This window comes from Gobius niger, assembly GCF_951799975.1.
Source record: "Gobius niger genome assembly, chromosome: 1".
Taxonomy (NCBI): Eukaryota; Metazoa; Chordata; class Actinopteri; order Gobiiformes; family Gobiidae; genus Gobius; species Gobius niger.
The window spans coordinates 57,714,367-57,727,281 of NC_136852.1; the positions used below are offsets into that span (position 1 = coordinate 57,714,367).

Genomic DNA, 12,915 nt, shown 5'->3' on the forward strand with positions numbered 1-12,915 from the left:
CCTGTGTCTGTGTAGGTTTCCTCCAGGTACTCCAGGTTTCCCCTTCTACTAAAAACATGTACAATAGGCCAGGATGAATGATGTGTGTGTGTGAATGCATGGGCAGTGTTAATTTTGACAACATATTTTAATTTGGTTTTACTCTTAGTCTTTTGCCGAAAATGTAATTGAATTTTGGTCGAGATTTATTTAGTCAAAAAATTCTCTTCAATTTGAGTCTAATTTTAGTTGCCTAAAATTTAAATTTAAGATTAATTTAGTCAACTTTTCATTTATAATATTCATTATAGTCATTAATCAAGTTTCTCCCACATGAACAAAGCTCAGAGCGGCTCCTTTGGCAGATAATTTAAATGATCTGAGGCTCTTTCAAACTGTTTGGATGATTTTAGTCTCTTCTTTTCGTTTTTATGTAGTCTTATTTTAGTTGGCAAAAATATCTGGACATTTTCGTCTCAGTTTTAGTCCCATGAAAAACGTTTGATTTAGTTTTAGTCCAATTTTAGTCGTCAAAATATTACTTTGACTAAAAACATGACTAAATATTTTAGTCGAAGAAATGAACACTGATGCACGGTGGTGGTCAGAGGGACTGTTGGTGCAGATGTGTGCGGCCCGACAGTGTTTAATCGTGAGCTGTCCTTCTGTGGACTCACCACCTGCAGGAGGAGCCATAGGGGCTAGTGCAATGTGATTTACAACCTGCCACGGACAAGTGAGAGAAAATGGATGGATAGAGCTTCTAATGATAATGATGTCATGTAAAAGCTGATAATGATTGTGAGGTTTTATACTTTTTACATGTGATCAAATCAAAATCCATGTCACCAATAATACAAAATAAAAAAAATATTGTGACTATTGTCTCATTGCGACTTTTCTGGTTAATTAAAGGAGAGAGAGAGAGAAAAAAGTGTAATATTGTCCCACACCTGATGAGCAATTAGTCAAAATGTAATCGAAATCACAATCTCTGATTTGGTCAATCTCAACAACCATCATGGCCATTTCTTTGGCAGAAACAGCTCCTGGTTTTGGCGTTTGGACAAGACCATAGAAGATTTTTGTGTTAAATGATACTGGAGGAAAGCGTTCCTCCAATCGAAAATCGAAATTGATATATAATATGATTTTCTTTTTTTTCACACTGCCCCAAAAAATAAACCACATTTTTTTCTCATATTGATCAATTTACAATTTTGATTCAATTTTATTTTCCCATAATAAAATACATACATGCAGCTGATTTATGAACTGAGACATCCCTTTCATCCAAACCTCAGCTCACACAAAAACAAACGCTTTCCTCCAGCATCATTTCACACACACAAATCTCAGAACACACAGGCTTTGTTTCTGCCAAACAAATGGCTGCAAACCTGACCAGTTATAAAGACCCATGACGATGATTGAGCAAAGATTGAGATTTCAATTCATTTCCCAGCCCTGTGCTTCCGCTGATCATTTTCGCTGTGTGTCATTTTGCAGAGAGGAGCAGTTCACTGGCAGCTGGAACAATCCACAGCCAATCTGACGTGGAAAACAGCAAATTAGTGCGGTTGCAATTAAGCCTTGAGAGACAACACAATGAAGGGAGCGCCCACCCGGCCCATACTCTCGCAATCACATGTAATGGAGCAGCTCTGGTTCTGTCAGCCACCTCCTACTGCAGACAACAATGCCCAGGGCCCAGATAACAGGAAACACCAGCTTATCACAGAGTCACAAAGCAATACTATTTACCAACACACTAATAGAGCCATGTGTCCAATGTATTTCATTTCAATTCCTATATTTGTAGGAATGGAAATGAAATAAAGCTGAATCCAATGCTTAATTCTAGTTCCATTCATTGCATTTGATTTGTTAGATTGAGTCGCCTCTCATGGGGAGTTTGTTTAATTTCACAGCTGAAGGGGCGCCAACGAATTCAGGGAGTGCGCTTTACTTGTTCAACTTTTCCCCCCACAAGAGATTACAGTGAATCTACAATGAAATACTACCGTCAAGTCAAAGGGTGCATTAGGAGGTTGTTTACAGACAAAAGCTATAAAGTTATCGCAACTACCACGGTCACGCCAGGCCAAATGGTGCCCAGAAACTGTGAAGAAAAAAAACAACACATTGTTGGAAGAGGTATGGGCTCTCGTCTCTCTCTTGGTCTGGCCTCACAATTTTCTCCTTGACCTCTTAAAGCTTTACCCAAATCTAAAAGCTTAAAAGAAAAGCTTCAAAATAGCGGCAAAAATGAGGACCAAAACGGAGCAAAAATGTGCCGGAAAAGACAAAAAAGAGACAAAAATACAACAAAGCAATGAAAAACAGCAAAGGAAAAAGCAACTCTAAAGCCACAAAAAAGTGACGAAAATACAACAAAAAAAGTGACGAAAATAACAAAAAAAGTGACAAAAACACAGCAACAAAGCAATGAAAAAAGCGATGAAAAAGCAACAAAAAAGCAATAAAAAGTGGCAGAAAAATGTGACAAAAACACGCCAAAAAGCCACCAAAAAGGGAATGAAAAACAACAAGAACATGACAACAATGTGACAAAAAGTGACTTTTGTAGGTCTTAGCTTTCAAATGAGCTGTTACACTGTTACTCTCCAGTCGAGATGCTTTCAGATTTGGGTATAGCCGAATTGGAGAAAATGCACTCAGCATGAAGTCTCGATTCTGTCTTTTTAAATACCAAAGAATAAAGTTAGTATATCATTGGTTTGCTTATTTTACAGATTTGTGAAGATTTAGCCTGTTAGATATACTGTATGTAATGTGACTCTTCTGACATCATGCATGTGGACAGTACTTTTGCAGAGGGTGAATTTAGATCAAGCACAGGTTTAATTTTTACAAAACAATTTGGTGTAGTGATAGTGAGCAGCTGTGGACTGAAAACCAAATAGCTTTGGGAGGAGAGGAGGGAGCGTCTGAAGCAGCTCCTAAGCCTGGCCGTCACGCATGCTTAACCTTGCGCTAGCGTCTGTGCGATGCGGCTTGCATATCAATGACGGAGAATATCAGCAGAAAGGCCTCCAACCAACCTCCACTCAAACCGACGAGAGGGGGCCAGTGCCACATCTGCACTGAAATACTGCCACACAGTGAAGACAGATGCTAACATGGACCACGGCTGCCTTCATTAGATTAGGGCAGGTCACAGACATGGAGACATAGGAAGGGCATCTGGCTTCACGCATGTCAAACACATTAGCACTACAGAAGAGGAATGATTTTGCTATGGGAATTTCAGACAGAAAAATAAATAACTACTTATACGTAGATAACAAACTCAGTGGCTACAAAAACAGCACAAAGTCGATCTGATTATAATGGACATTAAAAACTAAACAAAAACTACATTTTGGTTTTCTTCTATAAAATAAAAAAAGCAAATATTTGTTAGGTGATTGTGTGCATCAAAACATGAGCCTCTAAATACATGTTTAGGTCTGAAAGTGCTGTTCCATTGACAGCCTTTACGTAGGAGCTCGGGTTACAGGAAGTGCTTTAAAGGAGCATCCAGCGCTTAGTGGTTTGTGGCAGAGCTGGGCATATTTTTCTCCGCTGCCACAGTGAACGTTACAGGAACACGTTTATACTATACTCTTGACTTAATACTCTATACTCTGAATACTTTCACGTGATTTACATGATATTTAAGTGCAGCGTAAAATTAAAAACAAGTAACTACACTTGTTGTAACTGTACTTCGGAACACAAAAAAACACTCATTGGATGAAGCTGAAATGTAATGATGGAGTACTCTGGAGTACTGTGTTCTTTTGATTTTAAGGAAGTAACTGTATCCTAAATACCTAAAATGAGTCTTCTAAATACTATAATAATATTTTAAATACATACATAAATACATGTATTGCCAATTGTTTTTACAGCTGTACAATAACTCACCGTTCTGTGATAACTGAGACATTTAGGTAAATTCTTCACAGTTCATTTGCACTCTAATTTATATATTTTGTATACTATAAATTTACATAATCCGATATTGAGATCTTTATACTTGTAAATTGTACATATTGCAAGATTTGTACAAGCACCTATTCTGCTTTTTAATTCTTATCCTTATTATTCTTCTTTAATTATTGTATTTGATTACTATTATTGAGCTACTGTGACAACCCAATTTCCCTTGTGGGAAAAAAAGAAAGTCCAAGTCCAAGTCTAGGGTGGCAAAAACACGAACCTGGCAATAGCCGGATTGATGTTACCGTCCCAATAACATTAGCACTGACATCAGTCTGGGATCGCTCTCGTTTCGAGAGAGGACACACTTGTGGAGCAGCATCAGCTGCTGATTGGATCAAGAATACCTCATGGATGGACCTCAGGATGCCTCATGTTTATTTGTTGTTGTTGCGTTATTAATTAGTATCTACTTAGCCCAAACCACTTGTGGCTTGGTTCTGAACAGTGAAGGCAGGAGCGGTTCAAGATGGATTCTCATGTTCACGAGACACCATGAGAATTCAGCTTGAGGCAAAGTAAGCAAAACACAGTGTGGGGTACTTCATCTGGTGACTGGTCAGTAGGGATGTGACGATTCATCGAATATCGATTTAAAATCGGTTTAAACTGCTTAAAATGTGAATCGATGTAAAAAAAATAATACAAGAAACGATACAGTCTGATACAAGGACAAAAAAGCAGATGTTGAAATAAAAGAAACATATTCTGGTCAAATTCATTTTGTGAAGAAAAAGGTAAAACAAAAACAAAAAAGAAATCGAATCAAGGCTTGAGTCCTGCTAAGTTTGAATCTGGTAACTTATTGAAACCCACGTGGATCAGCAGAGATGAACAATCACACAAGGCTGATCAAGGACAGACTGAAGTTCAGGCTCAATCAACAGGTGTTAAAGTTTTCAGAGTAATTTGAACCTCTGTATGGCATTGAGGGACAGTCCCGGTCCTATCATCCCTCTCAGCCCTCTCTACGATCCTTGTGTTGTTTTGTGTGGGCAGAGGGTGCTGCTCTGTTCTCTGGGTCTCTCATGTTGATTGACAAGTCAAGTATTTCCCTGGCAGTGTCGATGTCAGGCTGTCTATGGGCTTTGATAGCACTTCTGTGGCAACTTCCATCTCTGGCAAGAGGGATAAGAGTGCGATGAGCGGAGATGCCAGCAGATAAAAGAGGACTTTAACAGACAGGATGTGTTCAGCAGGTTAAAAAGTGCTTTTTATCAGAGCCCTGTCAAACTGTCACCATTCCTTTTCTGTGAAGAGCAAAGCTATTGTAGCTCAGTGTAATCCCACATTGAAGCTGATCTATAACAAAGGAAAGATTACAATTTTGACAGTTGATACATCTCTTTCTTTTTTGTTTTTACCACCAGCAGAAATACAACAGTGATTTGTTCAACAGCGTCCCTTGAGAGCTGAAGAGGCTATTAGCTGTATAAAAATGACTGGGTGTTGCGGTTCACACTCGCGTCGCCAGCATGACGGACAGATGGAGCTGATGTTCAGAATCAAAACATAATGGGAGGCGAGCTGGAGGCAGGCCGCTCAGATGGGACACTCAAACAGCCTGCACTCTGCTGTAAAACAACTTCACTCATACAGGACTGATAGTGAAAACTAAACTGCTCTCCTGCTGAACAATCCCTCTGTGACACTGCTCTCAACACAGGAACAACAATGCTCCTTTTCCTCACAAAAACAGAACAGAATGATAAAAACACAGGGAACATGTGCTGGACCACTACACAGTTTATCTGTAACAATAGCTGCAAGGTGCGTGTGTAGTTAATTGTGTGTACTAAACATGTAAAGGCAATATATCGTCTACAAGATAAAAATTGAGCTTGCTGTTTGGAAGATATGCAAATGTGCAAATTAGAAAAGAATAGGGGAAAAAGAGGAAAAACGTGAAATAAAAATGATTTTTTTTTTTAAATGGGGAATAAGCAGACAATGGGGAATAGTTTTTTTCCTGCCCTTTTGTCTGTTTGGGTTGTGACAAAGCAATGTATATTAAGATGTCTGCAGCACACTTTTGCATATTTATTATGATTATGATCTTTTTTCCTATATTGCCCAGCCCTAGTTTCCCGTTGGAACAATCACAAAACTCAACAGACAATTTACTGATGTCAAATATCAGTTTTTCTACCATTACAAACCTTCTTCTGGCACATGTGGCTGTGGTGTCATGCTCTTGTCTTGACACCCTGTTGCTCGTGTGGAGCTCAGCTAAGCCTCAGCAAACTCTGTAGTGTTTTCACTGTGAGATGATCCGCTCTGGTCTCATTGTTGTCCTCCATAATGCAGCTCACTGTCAGAGCCGAGTGGCAGTCTGTATTGCTTCAGTCAGATAAACACTCCCAGCATGCAATGCTCTATGCTGCACCGGCAGCCTCTTGGCAGTATTGTGAGGCGTCTCAGTTCAGAAATGACAATCCCTAAAGCAGAAGGCACTTCACACAACATTTACACTACAGAAGCTCAAATGACACTTAAAACTTTCTTACATTAAGTTAACACACTTACAAAAAAAAAGATTATGTTCCTTCTATAATTAAAGTTGAGTTTTTCTAACATTGAACAAACTACATGGGTAAATTCAGGAATGAATTTGAGAAAATCTCAGATTAAGATCAACGGTGTCCTATGAGTGCAGAACACCATGAGGGCATGTCCTCTCACTTTACATCAAACTCAAACCCAAACGCAGCCAGAGAGAGAGAAGGCACCTCAAAAGCAGGTAAATCAGGCAGAAAAACAGGATTAACTCCACTGTAATACAGCAAGTATGACAATGTCAAATTAAACCGAAAACTGTGTTATCGCAAATCTTAATGACTTCACCTCAAATCATATCTCTGCATGTTTCCTTTCACACAGACACATGCAACTGCAAGCCACCACAAAAAGATCTCATTAAGATGAGCTCTCGCAAATTATCAGCTACATTTTACTCCAGGTCCCTGGACCCCCTGGAGGTTCCCAATTAAAACATGTCATCTTTTTAGGCAAAAGTATAAACTGCTTTTTGATAGAGATTTTCCTGATTAATTACAGCGAGAGGATTTGGACTGAATCCCAGTTAATATTACCAAGGATCACATGCAATCATAAAATAGACGAGAGAGAATTGTTATTGTTATTATTCATTGACTTTTACAGGCAATTACAGATAATGTGTTGGATCTGGAAGTATAAAGCTCAGAGTTGCTGACACAGACATATGTCACTTGTGCTGTGTATCTTATTCCAGCACCAGACAGTTCTTCAATGCACATTTATGGCAATGCAAAATAATGGATGGAACATTATTCATTACCTAGACCCATAAAACAGAATGATAATGATAATTTCTAAAGACCACAACCAGTATCACCAGTTCATTTACTGGAGCTGGAAGAGTTACTGAAACAAGTAACTTTGGATTGCTCTTTTGGGAACCACCAGGCACACAAACTAAAGAAACTTTTTTTTAAAGTTTTCTTATGTTTTTTGCAGCACCTGTAGAGAGTACCTTAACTTGTTTTTTGGTTTTTTTTATGCACACACTATAATGTAGTTTGAATGGTGTGAACAAAAAAAAAAACATCTGTCTTCGTAGTTCATATAAAAAGCAGTTTTATCGTTAAAGGAAAGGATTGTGACAATAGCCAAAATCAAAATCTTTATTCCCACTGACAACCTTAAATCTGTGATCCTGTTTGATATGCGTCACCTGGACTCTCAGATTTGTTTTACATGTTTCCGGGCCAAAAGCCAATGCCTTGAGTCAGCGGGGGTCCTTTCTGAGGTCAATGCTACAACAGTGTAAACTAATGATCCAGCAAATTCCCTCAGACCTGCCTTGCTCTGCCTTCCTCAGTCTCCTGCCCTCTCCAGCCTCTCTGTATCTCTCTGATCCCCGCTGAGCTCCACAAATGAGAAACAACTGAAGCCTATAGCAGCTCAGAGTCGGCTGCACACACAGCACTTATAAACAAGGCTGCTTGTTAACAGACAAATCAAACTTTGCTGCGGCTGATTTTTGCCTTTCACTGCCTTTTCATCTGGTTTCTCAGCATCCAGTTTCCTTTGTTGTGGCCTCTGCGAACACCCACAGGCAGCATCTTAAATAAACATACAGGGACCTACATAAAGACAACAAACAGCAGTTTAAGTCCAAGACATGCTGCAGAAAATCCAAGCCAATGCGTTTACACCGTATAACACGGTTTGCTACAACTTAAAAAAAAACAGCTTTAGTTTATACAGTATCACCATAACCACACAAAGCCACAATCCAAATGTGATAATTGTTAGATAACAGCTTACAATTAGGTAAAAGTGTAGGATACGCTTAAAATAGGAACTAGAAGACAGAAACAATGCTAGGCTATGATACTATAATATAATAGATCCATGAATACTGCACATGCAAGACACTGAAGGCGGTGACAGAAATACATGTAAGTAGTGCATATTCTCAACTTATTGAGCCTACTGCGAAATGATGGATGGAAAAATCTCACTGCTTTAAAACTACTTCAAAACTGCAGCTTATCCTAACAGCCAATCCCGTCTACAGCACATGATAAACATATTACAGGCTACTCTCGGTTAAAGCTGTTGTTTTTACAATAGAAACTAGACAAACTTGCCGAACCCCACAAAGCCATTAGGCCAAGTCAAGAAATGACAAAACGCGAGTATGAGTTTTCATGCAAATTGTTTAAAAAAAATAAGCTGTAAAAAACCCCACAACGAATAAATGTTAAAAAGCAGCACTAAGTTTGTAAGCCATGCACAGCTGAAGGCAGCCCCATGCCGCTGAAGCTTGTCTGCGCCCTCCCCTGTCGCAGCTCAGAGAGCGACTGCCCTCAGCAGCTCGTGAACTCCCCTCGCGCCGCCGTTTCCTCCCCCATAAATAAACTTACTTTTCTCTGGCTTGGCTGTCGGACGGCACGCTGCTGCTCTTGCCTTTGGCGTACATGCTTACAGAGAGCCCCGACTGTCACGCACCTGTCAACCCATCACAACCTCCCCGGGCACAGCCCCGTCACCATGGCGACACACGCAGCGGCGTCACCCATTGGATGTCCCGCTGTTCGGGACCGCCCACTCACCATAGAAACCACAGTGAGTGACAGCTGCTGGGATACGCCCATATGCGTGTAGCTCCGCCCCTTCACACAGCCCTGTCTAAAATGTGCCTGTCTGTCAGCCCCATCCGGCTCTGCGCACAGCCACAACAGCCACTCACTTCATTTCTCTCTCTCTTGTGCTGGGGGATTTGAAACTGTCCAACAAACATTTTAAACAATTACATTTGTCTGCGCATTTTATAGACAATCACACCCTCTACTGATGGTTTCAGAGTAGGGCTCACCACACAGTCCAAACTATAGAGTTTAATGTGTTTTTAAAAGTGAGAGTTGGATCCAGAGTGACCCCGAGATACTTGAACTTCTCAACAAGGTCAAGCTCAGTGTTTTACCAATCCAGTTAAATGTTGTCATCATTGACACGGTTTTACTTTTGTTTAATTTTCAGGATGAGTTGGTGAACCACTGTTGTATGGGCTTCAGTTGTTTAAACAGGAGTGTTATCCGGTGTTTTTGTTTGTTCTGACAGTTTTGTGCAAAATGTCATGAAAACAGACAAAGATCAGTTTCTTTTCAAAAATTAGATCCAATGTGAACAGTTCACTTCAAAGGGCCGTTCAAAAGAATTGATTTGGTCACAAACGTTAGTCCAATAAGTACATTTGTAAGATGGGACATTGATATGTGAACTCACCATTCCCTTTAATGGGAAGAATGGCACCCTTCCATATCCACATCTCAGAAGACAATTTATTAATAATATTTATAGAAAGGACAGTTTTTTCCCCCTCCCACACAAACAATGTGACAGGTTTAGTGTTACTCACTAAATTGTACCACGTCAGAGGTCATGTGTATGCAGAGAAAAAAGTGCAATGTCATGCTGCTGCCCTAACTGGGAGGTTAAGGTTTTACCACATGGGGCAATAGCAGATATGCAATACAGAAAGGCTGTGAAATATGTTTGTAATAATGTTTTTAACAACATGATTTATACCCGTACATCCCGAATCAAAGACAGTGAATCTGAAGTTCCTTTGTTGCCATCATAGGTCTGAGCATCATTGTGTGTCTGGGGCATATCAACAGGGGCAGCACTGTTGACGCTTATGCAATGCTCCCGCGATGTGACCCAATTGAAGAAGCACTGCCGTCTCTCCCTCTCCCTCACAAACACATTCACCTATACTGCCTGTCTAACAACTCTCATCCTGCCCCCTCCGTGCTCCTATAATGAACCTCCATTTCGCACAAGGGGAAGTTTTTGGTTTTTAGGATTTAGGAGTACCATGGTTCGATCACCATGACAACCAGGCTTACCACGGCTGCCTCACGAAGATAGATGAGGACGATGCGTGTCAGTGTGCAGAGACACAAGTGTCCAAGTCAGCGGCGACACATTTTTACAGAAAACATTTGAATGAGCTGGAAAGTCCAAATAAACAATGGAACTCTGGAAAATTATCTCATATGTTGTTCAGACAGTATAAACCTAATGTGAAAAAAGTTAAAAACACCTGGTCTATAGTAGGTAATATGTTTTAATATTTGGGTGTTGGGTGAGGCCATGAATTTATTAATCTATTTTCTACATCAGGAGTTTTTTCTTCATCCTACTCCTGTTCTTCTTTTCATGGAATGTATTATTGTGGTGATTGATTGTGGCTTTTCTTGCTGCACTACCATGAAAAAAGAATGAAAGAAATTAAATGAAAAATAAATACCTCTCCCTTACATGGAGTGCATGAGGCTATAACGACATGAGCTGTTGAGGGCGAGGGAGGAGAGACAGTGATAAAAGGAGCACAAGGCGGGACACTGAGATAGCCGTTTAGATTACAGGGGTGCAGAATGAGCAACACAGCAGGCGTCACACTGAGGGGACCTCTTTCGACCTATGCTTTTTTTGGTTTTAATTCTGGATGACTGGCACAAACATTGAAGCATAGTTTGAAATCTAGTCGAATAAAATGACCTTAAATAAAATAACATTCACCTTTATTCATATTGACTTCACTTAATACAGTTAAGCGTGTATTTCTCTTATTCTTTTATCAAATCGGAGTCATGCTAAACACAGTATAAACATAACCCATGTGTGAAAAGCGATACAATGTCCCTTGACCATAATAATACTCAATAACAAGTCACCTCACACAAACCACTATCCTTTCTTTCTCCGGATATAGCAGCGACTCTGGCAGACAGCTTTTGTTAACTGAGCCCTTCCATTCATATATTTCCACAGAGACGGTCTAATTAACAAACGATTAAGCTCTCACACAAAGCCTCCTCAGATTAATTGAAATTAACGTTGACAGAGTTGCCAAACACTTACTTAATAATTCAACAACAATACACCAACTTGTAGTGAGTTTGTTAAAGAGGCGGCACATCATCAGGACTATGGCAAACAGCACCTTTTAGAGAGGTATTTTAAAAACGATGTTGTCACAGCACATTAATTGCCTGCCTGACTGGCCAGGGTATTTAATGACGAGTGCAATATAAATATTTGAGGACATTATAACCTACCTCCCCTCAAGAAATCATCCACCCATTGACACACCAATACAGACAATGGAGGAAAGGCCTGGTGTCTTGGCCTGGGACACATTCACTGACGAAAGCTGGGATTGATGCATCAGCCTTTGTATTGGCGACTTCATTAATAGTGTTAATAGTGCAGGGTCCTTTTGCACACCACAATCTCTTATACTGAACAGCTGTTGCTTTATCATTATGGACACTTGCTCAACAGACTTACCATACACTCATATGATGCAGTGGTATGGTCTGTTAAATGTTTCTAATAGTCACATTAGCTCTTGACCACATGTTTTCTATGATGAATTTCGCCATGGTACAAATCCATGCACAGGGATTTTGAAGCTTTAAAGGAACAGGCCACCGTTTTTTCCATACTGAGATATGTTCTTACCTGTGCTTGGACGAGTTGATGTGTACCTGTCTGGTCTTTGTGCGTGCGCTCAGTCCCGCAAAAAGACCAAAGATGTTGTTAGCATTTAGCCTCTCCTCCTCCTCTCTATGGGGCAAACGGGGGTGAAGTTATAAGCGACGATTTCCCTATTTAAATACAGTTACGTGAGTTACACATAACCGCGGAAAAACGGTGGCCTGTTCCTTTAACATTTGCAACGTCCCTCCAAGAAAGTCCAGAATCACTGTCAGACAGAATCACTATAGCGCTCAAGTTGCCTTCACTACACATCTTGTCCTACCCATAGCAGCTATTGGTTCCGGGTTCGATTTCCACTTGGACGGGGCCTTTCAGGTTGGAGTTTGCATGCTCTCCCAGTGTCTGCGTAGGTATCCTCCTACTCTGGTTTCTCCTACCACTAAAAACATGTACAATAGGCCTGTATGAATGAAGTGTGTGTGTGTGAATGGTGGTGGTCAGATGTGTGCAGCTGCAACCGGTTAAGAGGTGTGCAGACCATGGAAATGTATTCTAAACTTGCAAGTCACATGGCCTTTTGCATTAACTGCATTGACTTATTTATATTCATTTACTGATATTGCTACACTGATACTATGATTGTGTGTTTTTACCTTTACCTTTGATTTTTTTTTTTTTAACCTGCAGCATAGCAGTACAGTAGCAGTTTGGCAGGATGAGGACACGACACGGTATCTCAAACCCGGGTTAAAGTGTCCTCCATGTGGATAGATTCTTTCATGCTCGTTCCATTTGTAAGCACACATGATGGATGGTCCCACATCAAGGTCAGGACAGAGGTGATGTGCCCATATTAACTACTCTATTGCACTGATAGACTGTCAGGGTCTTGTGCGCCAGGAAGCCTCCCTAAAGCTCAGAGGTAAA

At 40.3% G+C, this 12,915-nt stretch overlaps 1 protein-coding gene across 2 annotated transcripts in view; it reads right to left on the minus strand.

Annotated features, from left to right (window-relative positions):
- LOC306968594 (single-stranded DNA-binding protein 2) overlaps nt 1-9,059 on the minus strand; it is a 47,196-nt gene extending 38,137 nt beyond the window's left edge. For both annotated transcript variants that reach the window (XM_079564020.1, XM_079564019.1), the window contains exon 1: nt 8,901-9,059. In XM_079564020.1, the coding sequence (XP_079420146.1) occupies nt 8,901-8,956 (56 nt within the window). In that variant the 5' untranslated portion in view covers nt 8,957-9,059. The remainder of the gene's footprint in view (nt 1-8,900) is intronic.
- Between the last annotated feature and the right edge of the window lie 3,856 nt (nt 9,060-12,915).